General features: G+C 46.5%; 1 protein-coding gene across 1 annotated transcript in view; it reads right to left on the bottom strand.

The window, feature by feature from the left end:
• MEN1 (menin 1) overlaps nt 1-21,148 on the bottom strand; it is a 144,720-nt gene that overhangs the window by 13,088 nt on the left and 110,484 nt on the right. Inside the window, exon 9 of the mRNA XM_078660468.1 lies at nt 3,194-3,320. Coding sequence (XP_078516594.1) covers nt 3,194-3,320 — 127 coding nt within the window. The remainder of the gene's footprint in view (nt 1-3,193; nt 3,321-21,148) is intronic.

The following is a 21,148-nucleotide window of genomic DNA, read 5'->3' as shown; positions in this document are numbered from 1 at the left end:
AGTGGGAAGGATTTGGGAGATGGCTTGAGCATGAATATGTACTAAAGTTACTGTCCGTTGGGGGTTCCATGAGCCGATCGGTGTGAGTTAGGCCCCCTGCTCTTATGCAGCGTGTGTGACTTTAGCTGCGCGTGACTATTAGAACATTAATGCTGTAGCTATTGCATACCAGGGTTTGTGCATTCACCGTCTCGTCATGCTCTGTCAGACCCTTCATGGGTCTCTGTAGAGCTGGGTGAAGGTACAAGAGCCAAGCTGTGTGAAGTGAGGGGAGGTGCAGTGACCGATCTAGGTGTATTAGGCCCAGCACTAATTGCTTTATTAACCTTCCTGTTTCCTCAAATTCGCTTGAAAATGCAGTTTGTCCACTCTTATTTCAAATTTTTCTCCTCGCTGCAGTGCAGTTCGAAAATAATGTTACGCCTTACCACTTTCAAATGCCACCAGCCACCACTGAGTATAGGGCGACGTCCCCAGTCCTCCTTCGGCACCAGAAGGTTGCAGGAATACAAATCACAACCTACTTCTGATGTCGGCACCCTCTAAAGAGATCCCTTGGTCATAAGAGCATGCATTTCCTGAAGCAGCAGGGAGGGGTTAATGTAAGGGCATAAACCCAATGAGCAATTTGGAGCATCCATTTACCCAAAGTGATGGAATTCCAACTGAACAGGTGGTGCTTGATCCTGCCGCCGATCGGCTGCCTGTGATGGTGGGAGGGCTATTAAAAGGAGGTAGATGCTGCTACTGGGGGTTCGGAATGGGTTGGCAGATCTCTGGTTTCGGGTCCCACAAGGCTTGTGGGAGGCGCATCCATGGCCAGAAAAGGATTGGGGACACTGCTTGATATGATGACTGGGCAGAGAGGGAGGCAGCTGGTATTCGCTACTGTGAAAGGAAGGATGGTGCACCAAGAAAAAATGTTCAGAAAGCTTCCAATTTTGCCAAAATTAAGTCCTTTATTTTTTTCCAATCTTTAAAAAGCCTCAGCCAACGCGTTTCGTTCCATTGGTATCTTTGTCATGGCTCGGTAATCTCATGTGGTTCCAACACGAAGGTAAGGAGAAAAGTAATCCAAGTGTTTTCAGTCCTATTCTCATCAAAAGGTCCTTTTCCAATTAGGACTAAACGAAAAATTCTCAAAGATCAGATCGAAATCTATTGGTCCAACGTCTTTGCTTGTGTACCTTATATGTAGTCTTTGTAAGGACAAAATTTAGCAACCTTTTTCCTCCAAGATCAGAGGGGGTTCCAGTAGCACTTAGACTTGACCTCTATATTCTATGAAACACTTAGAAATGCCGTATGTTTCACGTTAGAACTCAGATGATTCCAATATTAGGAGCGTTGTGGGCCCGTAATTCTTAGTCATCAAAATTGGCATGTATAACCCACTGCCACAACTAGAAAAGATGACAACCGGAGTAACGGTTGTTTGTCCTTAGTATACAACGGGGCATATATAACTCCCGAAGACACAGTAACTGAACGGCCCACCCGTCTACATTCGTCCTCCCTTGTTGTCGGAAACGCCACCCCGGTCTCCGCAAGCTCGAAAACTGTAGCCACAGGAGAGCAAGGCATAATGGGGCTGGCATGGGGCCATTCACGGGGAACCGGGAGGTGGCCCTACAGTCCTTAAAGTGCTCAAGCGATGAATCGGCTTTGATGCCAAACAGGCGAGTGCCATTGAAGGGCATGTCCATAACGGATAACTGGGCATCCCCTGAGAAGTCAGTTGACCTCAGCCAGGTGTGGAGACAAAGCACTACCTTTGAAGCAATTGCTCTACCATTGTTTGGGATTTAATGAAAGCAAGTCTGTTGTGTCCAGTCCAAAGCGTATTGTGAACTTTGCTGCATCCCAGCCATTGGCAATAGCCTGGGTCAGGATGTCACAGGCCTGCTCTGAGACCAGGGGAAGCACTTGCACAACAGAGTCCCAACTGTGTGGAATAATGGCCCAAGAGGCATGCAAGGCTAGTGGAAGAGAAAATCCTCTTGCCAAAAGGTATCCATTCCCTTAGATTCCCTATCTGGTGATGTGGAAGGAAATGCACCAGGGTAAACTTTGAACATAGAGGTCTGGACGACCAGGCTCTCAGAGGTGGAGAGCTGGGTAGGGTATGCTGAATCCCCAGTAGTGAGGTGCCGACGGTCGCCAACTACCTATGCACAGACGTGCTTGTGCAGGGCTTGGCCACGGTTCCAAGCAGAACATTATTGAGGCTTTCATTCGAGGGGAGAAGAGATTCCGTGGGGGTTACCCCAGATTGAAGCACCGCTTGCGAAGATGTTGGTCTCAACTGCCACCAAGAGCACCAAAAGGACCAGGGCCTCAGCTGCCCTCCACATCACCACAGAAAACAAACCCTCGTCCGATACCTTGGACAGGCGCGGTGAAGTGGAAGAGTGTTACGACTTCTTGGCCGCCTTTTGGGGGGGGTTTACCTGGCAAAGACCAACAGGGAGCGACTCAGAGAGCTGAAGCCGTAAGGAGTAGTACAGTGCAAAGCGACCAGGAGATTCAGGGCATTCTCCCAGACTGACTTGGAGTTCGGAACACGGTAGTATTTGCAGGCTTTGGAGTCATGGCCCAGCTCCAGCCACCCTAATCACCCGGAGATGTTTGGCGAAAGAGTGGGCAGTGATAAAAGATCCAAGACAAATACGTAGTCAGGCTTGCAAATGAGGGACCCCGTTGATCAGAGAGCTAGCACTGCCATGGTGGTCTTGGTGAATCCTAGCTAGACAGCGATAATACTCAAGTGTGTGTGTGTGTGTGTGTGTGTGTGTGTGTGTGTGTGTGTGTGTGTTGGGGGGGGCTTCAAAGCTCTTCACTGAAAGGGAGCAAGAATATAGGTACTCTTCGACTCGAGTCAGGCCACGCGCCAGAAGAGACCAAACCTTCAGAATTCAAGGAGAAATTAATTGTGAAGGTTACTGATGCCTCCCAGTTGTTACAGGAGAACCTGAGTGAAGAGTAAGAGATAAGGCAGATAAGATATATACAGATTGCTGCCAGCTATAATCTGGCATTAAAAGCCACAAAACTTAACTACTTGACTCAGAACAAGGAATTGTCACTCATGTGAAGTTATAGATCACATAAATAACAGGTATATTCTTTTTCTTCACTTTGTCTTGCAACAAGAATGCCCTCATCCCTAAATCTATTTGCCAAACTGTCTCACCCCCTTTTTGTCGCTATCAGCTGGATCCGTCTGGCTGCTAATTTCCTTCAGCAGGTTGGGGATCATGTCATTGGCAATGTCAAAGAACTCCTTGTAGATCTCCTCATCCTCCTTGCAATAGTTGTAGCTGTGGAGACAGACAGAACAGTAAAGGCAACTAAGGTTATAGAGATAGAAGAGACTTCAAGAAAAAAAAATGTCGGAAATAAGAATGAGATGGGATTTAATAGGGGACAATCACAGCGGAAAAAGAAAAGTAAAAGGAAGCTCATAGAGACTATGAGGGACAGTAAGACATTATATTGCAAAGAGAGAAAGTAAAATGACACATAGAAGATAAGATAATGGAGATAGTGAGTAACCTGATGGGGACAGACTGGTGGAGTACCAGCAAATACGTTAGGATAGAAGGGAGAGCAAGAGTGACACAGAAAGAACGTGTGAGGGAGTAAAATAGATGTGGAGCGGAGTAAAATAGAGGTGGAGCAGGACAAAAAGGGGGAGGGGCACAGTATGGAGTGGAAAATAATATAATACAGTAGACAAACCGAGAAGATGTGAAGGAGAAGACAGGAAAGAGAGAAATAAAGAGTGAAAGGGCAAAGAGGAGAAGGCCAAGGTGAGAAAGAATCAGAGTGTAAAGAAGCATGTAGCAATGCACATAGTCCTTTCCCTCCCAGTCCCAGGATAATATAGTAGCTAATACAACAGTTCATAATAGCAAGATAAATGCCTGATGTCTTCACATGAGGTTTAGAACATTAAATAAAACTATTGCATTCAGGTAAAGCTATGTCACTTATTTGTCAGATTAGGTTTATTTTATTTTTTGGCCTTCTAGATGGCCTTTCATTGGCTCAGATATGATTGGCAGGTATCTGAACACCCCAGACTGCTCCTGTTACCACTAGCAATCAACCAAAAGGTATGGATGGCAGGGCAACAGAGTACCTTTAGAGGGAGTATTTGATTGCATCACTAGGATTGTGAACTTATTTGTTGTGCATGCTTTATGGTTAATAATGGGCTGCAGTCATGTTCCTTGACATCTGTATTGAAGGAAAATGCACGTAGAGCTTCAGATTCACACACTAAGCATAGATCGCCATCTAGTGTTGGGCTGGGATGTTTGCAGTTTGTTATTGTGTTGGAACAAGTCTTTGGAAGTCACGAGATAGGCAACTTCTCCTCTGGACAATAGTGAGCATGGGCATTGACTCCATCTTCAGATTGTTTTTTCGCCAATAAGGGAAATGATGGAGTTTTGTGAGAAACAGAAAGAGATGTCCTTGTATGTTGTAACTAATTAAGATAATACTGGAACAGTTTAAGGTAGCCGGGGAGGTGGGTGTGCGTGTAAATCTGCAGCTCTACATGCCAAGAACAGATGCATACTGGTAAGGAGCATTTTCCGTTCAAGCCATTTGAGCTGCAGATCACACACTATGCATAGATTGCATAGCAGTACTGTCCCTTTGTGGCGACCACCAGTATCTGTTGCAATAGTCTGAAATTGTGTTTTTTTAGTACAGCCTGGCCCACACTAGCTTGATGTTTTGCTTGCACAGCTACACAATAGTGTTTTGTGAATGTGTGCGGTGTAGACCATGTAGCTGCTTTGCAGATATAATCTAAGGGAATGTTCCCTAAAAATGCCATGGAAGCCCCTATTTTACGAGTAGAATGGGCTTTAGGGGGAATTGAAAGTGTACGTTTTGCTTTGTGATAGCACATTTTTATACATTTGACAATCCACCTTGCAATCCCAGACTTTGATATGGGATTGCCTTTATGTGGTGGTGAAAAGGAAACAAAAACCTGCTTTAATTTGCGAAAAGGTTTTGTTCTGTCAATATAGTAAAGAAGTGCTCTTTTTACTTCTAGTGTATGAAGAGCTCTTTCTGCTACTGTTTGTGGTTGCGAGAAGAAGACTGGCAACTCTGCAGATTGGTTGAGATGGAAGGGAGTAATAACTTTTGAAAGGAATTGGTTCTGAGAACCACTTTGTTATGATGGAGTTGTAAAAACGGTTCTAGAATAGTTAGTGCCTGTAGCTCACTGACTCTTCTGAGAGATGTGATAGCCACAAGGACAGCGACTTTCCATGTAAGAAATTGTAGCTGAGATTTAAGCAGAGGTTCAAATGGAGGACCCATTAACCTAGTGAGGACAATGTTTAGATTCCACACTGGAGACGGTGGTACCCTTGGAGGAATTATTCTTTTGAGGCCTTCCATAAATGCTTTAATGGGAGGTACCCTGAACAATGACAAATGTTGTCTATTTTGAAGGTAGGCTGCTATGGTAGCGAGAATCTGACTGATGTGTATGCTACATTACATCTTTGAAGATGCAGCAGGTAACATATGATGTGTTGAATGGACGCATCTAGAGGATTGATTGTGTTATTGGTACAGTATATCACAAATCTTTTCCACTTGGCTGCATAGCAGGCTCTCGTGGTGGGACATCTTGCTTCTTTGATGACGTTCATACAATCAGGTGGAAGATTGAGGTAACCAAATTCTAGGACTTCAGGAGCCAGATCGCTAGGTTCAGCTGTGCTGGATATGGGTGTCTGATCTCTCCATGGTTCTGTGTTAAGAGTTGTGGGGAGAGATGTAGTTTTTGGTGCAGGACTACTGATAGTTCCAGCAATGTTGTGTACCATGGCTGTCTGGCCGATGTTGGAGCAACTAGGATCAGTGTTAGTGACACTTGTTGCAGCTTGCGTACCATTAATGGAATGAGTGGGAGAGGCGGAAAGCGTAGGCAAATCTGCCTGACCAATTCATCCATATCGCATTGCCTTTGGACAATGGGTGTGGATATCTGGCGGCGAAGCTTGGGCATTTTGTGTTTGAATGTGTGACGAAGAGATCTATCTCTGGATGCCCCCACATTTGGAATAATGGTTGAAAGACTTATGGATGAAGTTCCCACTCGTGAATCTGTTGTGTTCGACGACTTAACAGATCTGCCATCTGATTTTGTATTCCTGGAAGATGTTGGGCTAAAAGGAATATGTTTTGAGGAATTGCCCATCTCCATATGCTCTGTGCTAGTTGAGAGAGCTGCAGAGAGTGCGTCCCCCCTTGTTTTTGTAGATAATACATGGCTGTTATGTTGTCCGTCTGGACTAAAACAGCTTTGCCTGATACGTGTTTCTGGAATGCTTTTAATGGCAGAAAGATTGCTAGTAGCTCCAAATGATTGATGTGGAGTAACTTTTGCTGAGGTGTCCATTTGCCCTGTATGGTGTGATGTAGTAGATGAGCTCCCCAGCCGGTGAGCGATGCATCTGATGTTAACACGATTTGTGGAAGTGGCTCTAGGAACGGTCGCCCTTTGGAAAGGTTTTGGGTATTCCACCACTGCACAGAGTGATGTGTGCGGCCGTCCACCAACACCAGATCTGTTAGCGGACCTTAAGCTTCGTTCCACTGACGTGCTAAGCATTCCTGTGTAGGAGCGTATCTGGAGTCTTGCATGGGGTACTATGAATATGCAAGAGGCCAACATTCCTATTAGTTGCATAAACACTCGAGCTGGAAGTGAGTGGTGCGGTAGGAATTTTGTTATAAGGGCATGCATACTTGCTATCCTGGCTGGATTGGGATATGCAAGGCCTTTTGAGGTGTCTATTGTGGCACCTAGATATTGTTGGATGCGTGACGGTTGGAGGTGAGACTTTGGGAGATTTATTGTAAACCTTAAGTCGTGAAGTAGTTGGATTGTGGTGTGTGTGTGTGTGTGTGTGATTTACACACTGGGTATGCGACTTGGCTTTTATGAACCAGTCGTCCAAGTATGGGAAGACGTGAATTTGTGGTCTTCTTAAGTGGGCTGCTACTACTGCTAGAAATTTTGTGAATACTCTGGGTGCTGTGGTAACTCTGAATGGGAGGACCTTGAATTGATAATTCTGACCGTCCACTACAAATCGAAGATATTTCCTGTGGGCAGGGTGAATGGGAATGTGGAAGTAGGCGTCCTTGAGAACTAAAGTGGCAAGGAAATCGCCTTGCTTGAGTAGAGGAAGGGCCTGTTGTAGAGTGACCATATGAAAATGGTCCGATTGTATGTAGAGGTTTATGTGAGGTCCAAGATGGGCCTCAGGGTTCCGTCCTTCTTTGGGATGAGAAAATACAGGGAGTAAACCCCTGTGTTTTGATGATGCAGGGGAACTGGTTCTATTGCATGTTTTTGTAGGAGGGAAGGCATTTCTTGTTTTAGAAGAGTTAAATGCTCTGTTGACATTGGACGCTGTTTGGGTGGTATGTTTGGGGGAGTTGAAGTGAGTCCATGCAATAACCGGATTGTATGATTTGTCTCACCCACCTGTCCGTGGTAATGGTGTCCCAGACAGGTAGGAACTGTGTCAATCTCCCCCCCCCCCGACCGGAGTATAATGGTCCGGGGGAAGCAGCGAGAAGTCATTGTTTGGAGGTGGAGGCAGTGCGAGTATTGGTAGTTTTGCCTCTACCTTTGCGGTTATTGCCCCTGTAGCCTCCTCTGTAATAACCTCTGGTAGAGGAGGTCTGTGTGGGACTTTTAAAGGAAGTGGAGGAGTTATCAGTGTTAAAGCCTCTAGAGGCACCCCTATAAGAAGAGCGACAAAGAACTTCTGGGAGCTTGCGATTGCAAAGCTCCCATTGATTTGGCAGTCTGTATCTTTTTCAAAGGGTTGGTTCAGTATGGTAGTCTGAACCTCGGGTTTGAACGCTGAAATCCTTAGCCAGACATGTCTGCGTAAAAGAACACTGGTATTAATAGCTCTGGAGGCTGCGTCTGCCGCATCTAGAGCACATCGAATGGAGGTATTGGTTATTAGTTACCTTCCTGTATGAGATCATTGGCCTTCGTTTTATATTGATCTGGAAGGTGTTGTAGTAGGGTCTTTAGTTCATCATAGTGTGTCCTATCGTACCCAGCTAGTAAGATCTTTGTGTTGGTAATTCTCCATTTGTTGGCTGCTTGTGACGCCGTTCTTTTAGCAGATGCGTCCAAGAGTTTTGACTCTTTGTCAGGCGTTGGGAGCATCGCCTGAGGTTTGGGAGTTAGCCCTTTTCCTGGTGTTGGAGACCATCAAGAAATCTAAGGGAAGCTGGCCTTTAAGAAAACAAGTTACTTACCTGTAACTTTGGTTCCCCAGTATTGGTAACTTTCATAGATTCCCATGCTTTGTATCATTCCCCGTCGTCGGAATGGGAGCCTCGGTAGTATAAAAAACCATAGAAACAAAAGAGAAACCTAGGCCTAGGCCTCATCTCATTTTGTATTCTATCCACCTCTTTTTGTGAAAAAGAGACCAAACTTTTGCCAGGACCAATCAGAGCAGCCTCACCCTCTAGAACCTTCCTGAGAGAGCTCAGAGCCTCAGATTTTCGTAGCCGTTGTGCAAACAGCCACTAACTCTGTAAAAGGATGAGCTTTCCCAGGGGAGGTGGGCGGGCGCATGGGAATCTATGAAAGTTACCAATACTGGGGAACCAAAGTTACAGGTAAGTAACTTGTTTTCTTGCCCCAGTATTGGAACTTTCATAGATTCCCATGCTTTGTATCAGAATAGCTAGCAGTACAGCACCATGAACACATTTTGTAAATACATGGCATCACATAACCATAGAAAAATACATAAAGTACAGTAAAAACAAACAAAATGTGCTCACCAGGATGGAGGGATCGTAGGGAAAGCTCACCTCTCAATGAAACAGATTACGCAGGACTGCCTGGCCAACAGCCGCATCATCTCGTCCTGCAGAATCCAGGCAGTAGTGTTTCGTGAAGGTATGAGTACTGCTCCACGTTGCTGCCCTGCAGATGTCTTTAATGGCAACTCCCGAAAAGAGAGCCACAGATGAAGCCACCGACCTCGTGGAATGTGCACGGACTCTGCCGTCCAGCGGCTTGCCCGCTTCCTGATGACAGAATTGAATCGCACTGGAGATCCAGCGGGAAATGCCAGTCTTTGCCAAAGGCAACCCCTTACGAGGTGCACTGTAGGACACAAACAACTGAGTAGACTTCCGAAAGGGACGTGTGCGCTCCAAGTAAAACTTTAAGCACCGTTGAATGTCCAAAGAATGGAGCGTACGCTCCGCAGGTGTAGAAGGATGTGGAAAGAATGTTTTCAGAATCACCGGTTCATTCAAGTGGAACTCAGATGGCACTTTCGGGATGAATTTGGGATTAGTCCGAAGAACCAGACCTTGTTTAGTAAATTGCAGGAATGGATGCACTATGGAGAGTGCCTGAAGCTCACTCACTCGTCTAGCCGATGTTAGAGCTAAGAGGAGTGCTAGTTTCCAGGAGAGGAACTTTAAGTCTGCCTTGTGAACCGGCTCGAACGGAGCTTTCATGAGTTGAGCCAAGACAAGGTTGAGCTGCCACACTGGTGGAGGAGGACGAACTGGCGGATACATCCGGAATAGGCCCTTCAAGAATTGTTTAACCACCCTAGAGGACCATAAGGAAGGACCTGCCGAACTGCGTCGAAACCTTGATATGGCCGCTAGATGCACCTTTACTGATGAATGTGCCAAACCAGACTTAGCCAGAGATAGCAAATACGGCAGCAACTGATGAGGTTGGGAAATGTAAGGATGGAGACCTTCCCGTTGACACCACAAGCAGAATCTCTTCCATTTTGCCGTGTACGTCTTGTTGGTACTTGGTGCTCTGGCATGAGCCAAGACCTCTCTGCATTCTTGAGACAAAGCTAGATGACTGAATTCTCTGTGTTCAGGAGCCACGCCGTCAAGTGGAGGGATCTCGGATCCGGGTGGAAAACCTGTCCCTGACTCCTGGACAAGAGGGACGGAATGGGCCTCAAGTGAATTGGAGGAGCTTGGGAGAGTCGCAGCAGTTCTGTGTACCAGAATTGTCTGGGCCACGCTGGAGCAATTAGAATCATCCTGCAGGGTTCCGCCTTCATTTTCTTGAGAACTCGAGGAATGAGGGGAATGGGTGGAAAAGCGTAAAAGAACGCGCTGTACCAGGCCATCGAAAGAGCGTTCCCTAGGGACCCCCGATGGTGAACCTTGCTTGCGTAGAACCGGCATTTGGCGTTCTCCGGCGAAGCAAAGAGGTCGATGGTCGGCATCCCCCAAACTGAGAACACTCCGTCGAGAATGGATTGATTCAACTCCCACTCGTGAGTCACTTCCGTCTGGCGACTCAAGGCGTCCGCCTTGACATTGAGAGTTCCCGCCAAGTGCTCGGCTCTCAGAGTGATGTTGTTGTGAATTGCGAAATCCCAAATCCGTTGAGCTTCTGCGGACAGAGTCTGCGATTTGGTGCCTCCTTGTTTGTTTACATAGTGCATGGCCGTCGTATTGTCCGTCCGGACCAGCACTGAGCGATTGCCCACTCTGGGTAGAAAAGCTTGCAAGGCCAACCGAATGGCTGTCAGCTCCAGGAAATTGATATGGCACTGCCGCTGTCCTGGACTCCAATGGCCACTGACTTGAAGCTCTCGGAGCACTGCACCCCAGCCTTCCAACGAGGCGTCCGTGGTCATCACCATGGGTGAAGGAGAAATCCTGAATGTTAGGCCTTGGGCGAGATTGCTTTTCTGAAGCCACCATTCGCTCGCTGTTCTCATTGCTGATGTTACGACAACCCTGTCGTCGAACGACCCCTCTGCTTGGCGCCATTGCTTGTCCAGCTCCTCCTGTAGAGGACGCATCCTTAGCCTGCAATGCGGTACTAATGGTATGCAGGAGGACATCGATCCGAGAAGGGATTTGTATTGGCGGACCGATAGGACCTTGCTGCGGCAGAGTAGTTGAGCCGAAACCATCAATTTTTGTTGTCGCTCTTCTGAGGGACGAGCCGTACAATGCGTGGTGTCCAGCACGGACCCCAGGAATCTTGCAGATTTGGAAGGCAGGAGGACTGACTTGTGTTCGTTCAACTGAAGGCCCAGGCAGCGGAACAAATGGAGGCAAGCAGACACGGCTTGCGAAGCGTCCTGGAAAGATGGTGCCTTGACGAGCCAGTCGTCCAAGTAAGGGAAAACTTCGAGAGATTGTCGTCGAAGGAAAGCTGCCACCGGTGCCAATACTTTGGTGAACACTCTCGGTGCCGATCGAAGGCCGAATGGAAGCACTTTGAACTGGAAATGGCTCTTTCCCACTGTAAAGCGAAGGTATTGTCTGTGAGCTGGGTGTATTGGAATATGGAAATATGTGTCTTCTAAATCCAGCGACGCCAAGTAGTCGCCTGGATTTAAGAGAGGAAGAATTTCCTGGAGAGTGACCATCCTGAAGGAGAGCTTTACGAGATAGGTGTTGAGCTCCCGAAGATCGAGGATGGGACGCCAAGTGTCTTTCGTCTTCCGCACTAGGAAGAATCTTGAATAGAACCCCCGGCCCCTCTGAGAGAGCGGGACCGGTTCTATTGCTCCTTTGAGGAACAACTGGTGGGCTTCTAGATGTAGTAATCCTAGATGTCCTGAGCGGATGGCGCCCGGAGCTCGTGTTGGAGGAAAGTCGTGAAACTCCAACGTATGGCCACTCTTCACTATGTTGAGGACCCATTGGTCCGATGTTATAGACATCCAACTGTCCAGACAAAGGGATATCCTGCCCCCCACTGATGTGATCGGGAGGGGAGGAACAGCAGGTAGAGCCGGGAGGCCGCTATTGTCGTTTGGTGTTGTCACGGCCTTGTCGCTGTTGACGGCCTCGCGGAGGGTTGCGAGAGAAAGATGCTGATTGCCCTTGTCGCTGATTCGAGTAATTGGGTTTATATGACTGGGAAGACTGCGAGGAAAAACGTTGTTGGTTTCCTCTGTAAGATGTAAATCCTCTCCCTCGTGCGCCCCTAAAGGGGACCTTGCGATAGGTGAGAGAGCCCAAGGACTTTGCTGTGTCTGTGTCCTTCTTGATATTCTGTAGGGTATCATCCACATGCTTCCCGAACAGCATCTCCCCATCAAAAGGGAGGTCTAGGACTCTGTTCTGGACCTCCTGACGAAACCAGGTGGCCTTCAGCCAACCCTGACGCCGTAAGACGGCGGAGCCGGCCAAGGCCCGGAAGGCCGTGGAAGCAATGTCCATTGCGCAGTCAATCACTTCTGCAGACGATTTCTCTCCTTCCGCCAGCACCTTCTTGGCGTCCTCCTTAGTGGGCTCAGGTAATAGGTCCACGAAGGGTTCCATGTCGCACCACATCTGGCGGTCGTAACGGCCTAAGATGGCAAGGGCATTCGCCGCTCTAACCAGTAAGCTGGCCATAGAGGAAAATCGTTTTCCAACATTATCCAGACGTCTGCCGTCTTTGTCCGGAGGAGTGGTCAACGGTGTGGACGGATTCTTTGACTTGCTTTGTGCCGCCTGAGAAATCACCGAGTCAGGCTTTGGCTGACCAATAAGGCAAGCTGGACTGCCTTCAGGAGCTTTATATTTCTTCTCCAGTCTGGGGAGGACTGGAATCACCGTGGCAGGACTCTGCATGATCTTCATGCCCTCCTCCCATACATGCTCTATAATGGGAATAGATTTGACAGAGCGTTGGTGTTGTTCCTTAAAGTCATAAAGGAAACATTCCGATTCCTCTCTTGAAATAGGTAGTCCAAACCTCTTAGCAGCCCGTTCCATCAGATGATGAAAACCCCCTATATCCACCGGAGGGGAGATGGAAGTGTCACGACCAGCAGCATTTGGGTCTTGCGGGTCATTGTCCCCCTGATCCGGGTCAGGGTCCTGTAAAGGATCCATCAAGGGATCCACTGGAACAACCTCCTCATCTGAAGAGGTATCCTGATGGGCATCGGGCAGTGGTACGGGATCTGGTGTGGGAACCCGGGCCAAAGGTGTCACTGGCGGTGGTGTGGAGGGTACCACCGGAACACTAGTAGCCGGCTGCACTTGCGGCTGTGGTGGAAAAAACGTAGTCTGTCCGGAAGGGTCTGACGGAAACCTTTTACGATAATCCTGAAGCATGTCCTGAAGATCCGAAATGAGAGAGGAGGGCATGGCTACCATGCCTTGTCCCAAACTCGGCGGATGTCGCTCTTCCACAACATAAGGATGTAGTTGTTGGCCACCTGCCTGGTCGAAATACTCCTCCGTGTCCGTCTCCTGCAACTTTACGTTCAAGTCCGAGGGACTATAGGCAGGTCCATAATTGTCCTGAAACTCATCCTCGTCAGACTCATCATCTAACAGCATTGTCGGTAGATGGGAAGAGACTCGTCGCGGAGACGTCATCTCCGGCGTGATTTTCATTCTCTGAACTGGAAAATGCAATTTTTGGACCGTCGACGGTCTCGTCGACGACGCCGTCGTCGTCGGAGCATCAGTTACTGTAACCGTCGACTGCACCACAGCCTTCGTCGACACAATCCTCGTCGTCGATGGGACCACCGTCGACGGTCTCGTCGACGAACTCGTCGTCATTATCATCGTCGTCGACGTGGAAGCCGTCGTCGTCGACGTCGTCGACGTAGTCTTCGTCGTCGTTGCGGCCGTCGACAGCGGCCTGCTAGTCGTCGTCGACGTGGAAGCCATCATCGTCGACGAGCTCGGAACCTTGAACGTCGACGGAGTCGTCGTCGTGGACACCGCTACCGTCGACGAGCCCGTCGACGGAGCCACAGAAACAGCGGGAACTTTAGCCAAAGTCACAGTCGTCGACGTACCTGGTGTTCTCGTCGTCGACGGACGCTGTTTTTTCTCCGGCCCAGATCCTGACGTGCCAGTAGAGTGTTTATCACTGGGCTTGATCTTTTTGGACGGAGGAGAAAGGATCACCACCTCCTTTTTGTCCTTTAAGGCTGGCACCACTGCTGTAGCCTGTCCCTGCCTCTCCTTTACACTTTCGTGAGGAGATTGAAGGGGACCAGCCCTCTCAGACCTGTCAGAGATCTTGTGAGGGGCTTTAAGAGGGGGCTCAGATGTCGAAGAACCAGGGGGAGACCTACCCCTCTTCTTTGATCTTTGCGAGGAAGCAGCAGACACGGAATCCTCCTCATCCGAAGAGAGCACCTCCTTGCGTGTCTTCATCTTCTGAAGCCAGGTAAGTAGCCGGCCTTCTCTGTCCCGAAGAGTCTTGTTCGAGAAAGTCCTGCAGATCTTGCAGTCTGTGGCCTTGTGGTCAGGATATAAGCAATAGATGCAATTATCATGCTTATCCTCCACAAAAAGACGTTTTTTGCCACAAGAGGCACAGGACCTGAATAAGGCCTTCTTCTCCTTGTCAGACATGACGATTTGAAGCAGAAACTTGAAGAAATAAGTAGAAAAACAGTGAAAACTGAGCAGAGCTCAGTGGAGACTCCCTAGCACAACGTGCGGTAGAAAAATCTGAGGCTCTGAGCTCTCTCAGGAAGGTTCTAGAGGGTGAGGCTGCTCTGATTGGTCCTGGCAAAAGTTTGGTCTCTTTTTCACAAAAAGAGGTGGATAGAATACAAAATGAGATGAGGCCTAGGCCTAGGTTTCTCTTTTGTTTCTATGGTTTTTTATACTACCGAGGCTCCCATTCCGACGACGGGGAATGATACAAAGCATGGGAATCTATGAAAGTTCCAATACTGGGGCAATGTATGTTGGGTCAGTTGGAGCTGCCTTGTACTTTTTTTCTACACTGGGGGAATGACTCTAGCCCTTACGGGGTCTTTAAATACTTCAGGATGTGTTTGATTACCCCTTTTAACATTGGGAGAATGGAAGTGGACCTTTGAGATGTTGCAAAAGGGTCCATGAGTTAGTCTTCTTCTATAGGGTCTGTATGTAAATTTACCCTGTGGTATTCTGCAGCCCTGTGTATAAGCTGAGTGTATCCTATAGTGTCCTCTGGAGGGTATGGTCTAGATGAGTAGACATCCTCTTGTGGTACATTAGGAACATCTGGTGTGACATCATTTTCCCATGGGTCATTTGGGATATAAGAATGACTAGGTTACCCTAGTGGTTCTTCATCCCCTTCGTCCCCAGTGGTGCCCTCATCATCTGGAGGTGGAGGAGATTATGGTGGTACTGGAGATGGGATAGGAGAGATGTATTGTGGAGGAGGTGGAGAAGGAATCCTTAAAGGAGAAGTAGCAATGTCGCTTTTCTTTAAAGGAAATGGAGGTGTTGGAGGTTTGTCCATTTTCCTTTTGTTGGAAGGACTAATTCTAAGATGACCTGTTTCTGGGTCTATTTCCAGAGTTTTTTGGGTTGAATCGGGTCGAAAAAGCTCATCTGGAGTTTGTTGTTTCGGTGCCGATTTTTTCAGGTCCGAGTGTTTGTGTGGCACAGTTTTTGGAGTTGTCTTATGCTCCTTAGGTTTGGAATCAGGAGTTTTCTTGGGTTCCGAAGGTTTGCTTGGGGTCTTTGGAACCGGTTGTTTGTTCAGTTCCGATGATTTTTTTGGATCCGAAGTGTGTGTGCCAGGTGTGTTCGGAACCTGTTGTTTATTCGGTTCCAATGATTTTCTCGGATCCGAAGGTCGATTATTAGTGCTTTTCAGAACGGTTGTTTCCTTGGTTCCGAAGATTTTTTCGGATCCGAAAGTTCAGTCTCTGTGGATTTCGGTGCTGAGTGCGGCGATGTGAAACCAGGCTTCGGTGCAGATGAAGACAATGGCTTGTCTTTTGTTGTTGGTGCCATGGATGGGGTTTTGGCACCGACGGTAGGCTGGCTTGATCCCGAGTGGTCTGAAGGCTTATATGTTGACTTCTTTGCGGGGCCTGGGAAGTTTTATCCCAGTGTGCCCCTAGGCCTAAAGGTTAAGGTGTTACCGAAGCCTTTGCATGGGTGGGTGGGTGGGGAGGGGGGAGAGAGAGGGGAAAGGGGTCGATGTCAGTACTTATGACCCGCTATCCTGTTTGAAGAGCTCGACGACCGGAACCAAAGAGTTGAAGCTTGTAGAGATGCGTGTCGAATGGGAAACACGATCGAAGACAATACAGAAGAAAGGGTAAAGGATTACGCGTCGAAAGGGTGATCGGTAAGGACACCCAACTGGAACGGTTCAAACACATCAGAGCCCGATGGTGGGAAAAAAACAATCTAGAGATGGAGTCGATGCCCATGTGCACTATTGTCCAGAGGCAGAGTCACCTATCTTGTGACTTCCAAAGACTTGTTGCAAGACAATAACATACTGCAAACATCCGGGCCCAACACCAGAGGGCGATCTATGCATAGTGTACGATCTGCAGCTCATATGCCTCGAACAAGTGTTTATCAATTATTTGGTATCTTGGTCCTATAAAGAGACTATTGTCGGCAGCTCTTTACTACTTCTGTTCATTGCTTTCGTATTCACTATGTTCACTCATCACGAGCACTGAACCACTTTCTTGTATTGGGGAACACCAATCATATCACTAAATCTGGTTCCAAGTGCACCATTTAAATGTGTGTTTGGATTGTATTTTTAATAATTGAACTTGAGGAGGATCTCTTTTTTACGTCTCTTCCACACCTGCAAAGATTTCCTTAAGAAATCAGACTATCAATGTTTACTTACAATTGCTTTGAATGGGAGGGTGGTTATTCTTGAACCGTATCTTTTTTTAAAAAATAAGTGTGTAGTATGGGGGGTAGTATCCGTCTTGAGGGGTTTCATAAGGGTGGGCTACATTTTGCACCTTTCCATCGTAATCTCCCTATGAGTCTATGGTTAATCACTTCTACACAAAAAAACACAGGGTTTTTTAGCCCTCCACCTAACAAGTTGCAGTTACTATTTGTCTGTCACAAGTTCAGTCCAGGAGCACCTCTTGTGGCAAGTAAGTGTTTTATGGATGGAACTATGTTGCACTGTGGTAGCACTACACGCTGAAATAGTCCAGGAACCAAGTATCCTGGAGAAGGTTTAGCATCTGGTCATACTGATTTGTGTCCCTTATACTGGGTGTGATGTAATAATTGTCAGGCGCTGCCCTAGTGAAAGCGGGTTGAATCACTTGTCCAGAGTTTTACAGTTTATGATGTTCTTAATTCCCTATGAAGGGAGCCCCTATATTCTTTTAAGATATTTGGCTTTTAAAATCTACACATCTTGTGTGTTTGGAGTGCTTGAGTTTGGAGGTATAATTCAAAGGGTGGTCACACATCCTGATGTACGTCAGATCAGTCAAGTCATTGATTGTGCAGAAGAGGAATTAAAGAATGCAAAGTCCTTTTCCACATTGCACCGTCATAATATAAGTGGAGGGTACTTCAGTCAATCACTGGATTTGTTGACCATTTATTAAATGAAGGCCTTTTCAGTATTATTTATTATGGATTATTAATACTTACCAAAGGCTGAAGCTGTATAGACTCTAGGTTAACAGAAGGCTGCATCATTAGCTTAAGAGTATGCAGGCTCGTCGTGGTCTTGTGTGTTGGTAAATGGGAGGATGTCTTGTGTGTCTCAGTGTGTGAGAGATGGAAAGAGCAATAGGGGAGTTCTGCTAAAAAGTATTGTTTTTTTATGGTGTTGTGTATTAGCTACTTGCAGAACCAGAGGTTGCTCTGGATTGGTTGGGGGGTGAAGGGAAAGGTATGGTGTTTTATTGGGTATAATAAGGGCTTATGAATAGTTGTGTACTGGGGAATATGGAGCAGGTGGCGATTGTTCTGGTAGCGAGTACGTTAATATGGCAATTTCAAGTGTCTGGGAACTTGGGTTTGTGGGCATGTGATGATGGAGATGTGCAGTGGGCGATTAGGTATGTAGCACACTGGTATATCTTGTTTACTGCATTAAGTACGAGTACTGTGGTGTTGTGTGCTGAAGCTGATGGTGTATGCAGCATGGAACGATAAGATGGTTAGGTTTTATAACCAGAGTGCAGTGGTGTTACTTTTTGTTCGGGTACTGGTGAAGTGTGCTCCAGGATGGAAAGGGTTGCTATCGAGTATGTGGCTCAGTCAAGTCTGGGCTTCTGGATGTATTGTGTGGTGTGTAGCTCCGAGATGTATATGAAGTGGGATTATATTGTGTGAAATGTTGGAGGAAGTATTGTTTTATGACGTACAGTGGCCTCTTGCGATGGAGTGCAGTGAGTGTGGATCAGAATAGTTTGACACTGCATATTTTGTAGTGATAGCAAAGCTGTTATATTGGATCGTTGAAGTGGTAGTAAGGCAACGTGTCGAATAGAAGGGGTATAGAAAAAGTTGGCGAATGGATAAGGTAGGAAAGAGGGGTGATGGAAGATTAATGGATAATACGAAGGAGAATAGGGGGAGGGAATTCTGTGTATGGCAGGTGCACAGAGAATTGGTGGGAAGAGGTAGGAGTATGCCAAAACAAGGGATGGGACAGAACAGTATAGGCCAAGTGGTGTCTGCTCATGTGGGAAGGGAAAGACAGGATGCAAATGATATGGTTCTGTTTAAATCAGGAGACAATGATTGGTAGGTCAGGGCCAAAGAACAAGGTTTGTGGAGGAGAGAAAGGGCTGAGAGGAAAAAAAGGAGTCTCAATATAATCCAAATTCAATGGACTATTTGCAGCCAGTCCCTGGATTCCAGTAAAATCCAAGAACACAGCACGAAGCCTTAAGAAATTAGGTCCAGATTGGAAAAGCGTTAAAAACTCAAAGAATACAAAAGTTTTTGTTTCCTTGGCTTCCCACCAAAGCCACTAAACTAGGATAAATACTGGCTGCTTCATGCCAGTAGTTGAGTTCCATCTGGAATGTGGACGTGTTGCATGTCAACAGGTTAATCCTGACCACATCCAGTGTACTTCCCTTGGTCCTACGGCAAACTGAGGGATACCAAATTGCTATTCAGAGAAGGAAAAACAGACTGGTGGTATTCCATGAATCTCTAGTGACCTTACCAAGAGAAGGTTTGTATTGGAACAAAACAATAATACCTTTCATAAACACTTGAAATTTGAAGTATATGGGCCCTCAAGATTAATTTTATAAGGCTTAATTTCCAGTCAATCTAATGCAAAGAATATGTAAAATTATTATAGCCAATATTAAAATTAATTAAGCATCTGAAAAAAAGCGACAAAAGCAGTCTGTGGCTCAGGCTAGAGAAAGGTTTGCCAGGGTACTCATTTTGATCCGAACTGCCCTAAATGAACAAGTTACTTACCTTTGGTAGCACCTTATCTGGTAGAGACAATATCTGCCCGCAGACTACTTACCTTTGAATGTCCCCAGGCATCAGACTGGATCCGGAATATTTTTCATGAGCAGTAAACCTGCGCGCTGGTCGGTGGCGTTGATTGGACCCACGCGACGCCGTCTGCGCCGGAAGCGACGTCCACATCACTTATATATAAGCCACCGCAGCGTTCTGACGTCAGTTAATTTCCACGACTTTCCTAGCCAAAAGCACAGAGCCATGAAATGCACTGACACTGGAGTGTCCAAACTAGGGCCCTAAAGGGATCATCCCTGACCCTAGAAATCTGAATGCAGAACGGGGAGGAAGGGTTAGTCAGGAAGTAATCTGCTAGATACTGTCTCTACCAGATAAGGCATTACCAAAGGTAAGTGACTGGTGTATCTGATAGAGACTTCTAGCTGAAGATTCCTTATATTTGAATAGATACCCAAGCAATACCATCCTCGGTGGTGGGTCTGCAGACAAATTTAAACTAGGAAATCTTGCAGGACCGAACAAGCAAAATGCCAGTCTCTGCGGACTTCACTGTTCAGGCAGTAATGCTTGGTAAACGTGGGCAGGAAAGCCCACGTTGCTGCCTGGCAGATGTCCTGGAGTGGGACCCACGTGCTAATGTTGTGGCTGCAGCTTTAGGTGGATGGAGCCTGTAAGCCTTCAGAAGACTGTTTCTTTGCCAGTGTGTTGCAGATCTTATGTGTATAATATACTTGCGTAGAGACTTTCAGCCAGTATGTGGAAATCGAAAATAATTTCTGTTAGCATAAGCTGAAGCCATCTTGTTTGTGGCATCCATTTTGTTAGCTATGTAATTCTTCTGTCTTCACTGTTGCTTGCCTTTCTATTCCGCTTCTGTCATCAACTTTAGTTAACTCCTTCTGTATTGGGCCAAGCAATGTATGTGCTGAACAAAGGCCTGTAGCTGCTGAAATACACCTGGTTAAAGATGTAACTGTGGACTATTTGTGGCTGCTGTAAGCAGTTCTGTTCCCCCTCCCACTTTGCTGACTAGGTGATATCCCATCTGCCCATGTATGTTGGTAACTATTCCTTTGTAGGCCTGTACCTTCTATTTGTATCTACAAGCTTACTCTGCAACAAAGTGTGTATATAAGCCCCATGGTCTGTGTATTCAATGTACTACCTCCTGGAACAATTGAGGGTATTGTATGGACGTGGTCCCACTCATGAGTGTATAATAAACTTGTTATTTGAATTCCAGCTTCAGTGCCAATCTCTATTTTGTTGGTCTACGGACCCGTGGACAGAGAAGGGTGACCCCTGCACCGGTGTGCCCATTAAACGGCACATTTCCACAAGTCCTGAACATCCATTGGTCCTTATTGTGTCATTTTCATTTTTGTTCTGCCAACTACAGCATACAGCCTTGGGGCAAATGGTCAATTCACTTCAGCCATTGGATATTTTCACTGTCATTGACAGCATTCCGCCCATTCACAAGGTACACACCGACCCACAAAGTAGTTATCTTCCCTAGTGTTTTTTTAGCTCAAAAATATTTTGTTTTTGTCAATGGTTATTTAGATGGAAGTTAAAGCAGTAAAGATTTGCAAAAAGCATGACAAAAACAGTAACTGGAATGCTAAAAAGTGAGCCGCCAACAATGGACCTATTGGCTTTGCCAAAGCTCATTTTTAAATGTGGAGAATCTGAATATTCACCCTTTCCTTTAATTAACTCACCTATCCTTGATGGTGTTTGCCTATTAGAATTCCCCTATTTGTTTTTCTTTTTTTAACTTCTAGTTTGACTACCTCATGTTCTCCACTCCTTCCATTTTATATTTCCTTAGCAAATTAGGAAAGTTAAAGCACCAAAATAAAAACAATTAACTACAAGCATTATCTGGGTGTGGCTGTCA

The sequence above is a fragment of the Lissotriton helveticus genome, chromosome 9 (assembly GCF_964261635.1).
Source record: "Lissotriton helveticus chromosome 9, aLisHel1.1, whole genome shotgun sequence".
Lineage (NCBI taxonomy): Eukaryota > Metazoa > Chordata > Amphibia > Caudata > Salamandridae > Lissotriton > Lissotriton helveticus.
Note: the sequence above shows the minus strand (reverse complement) of the source record. Positions and strands in the feature narration are given on the sequence as shown.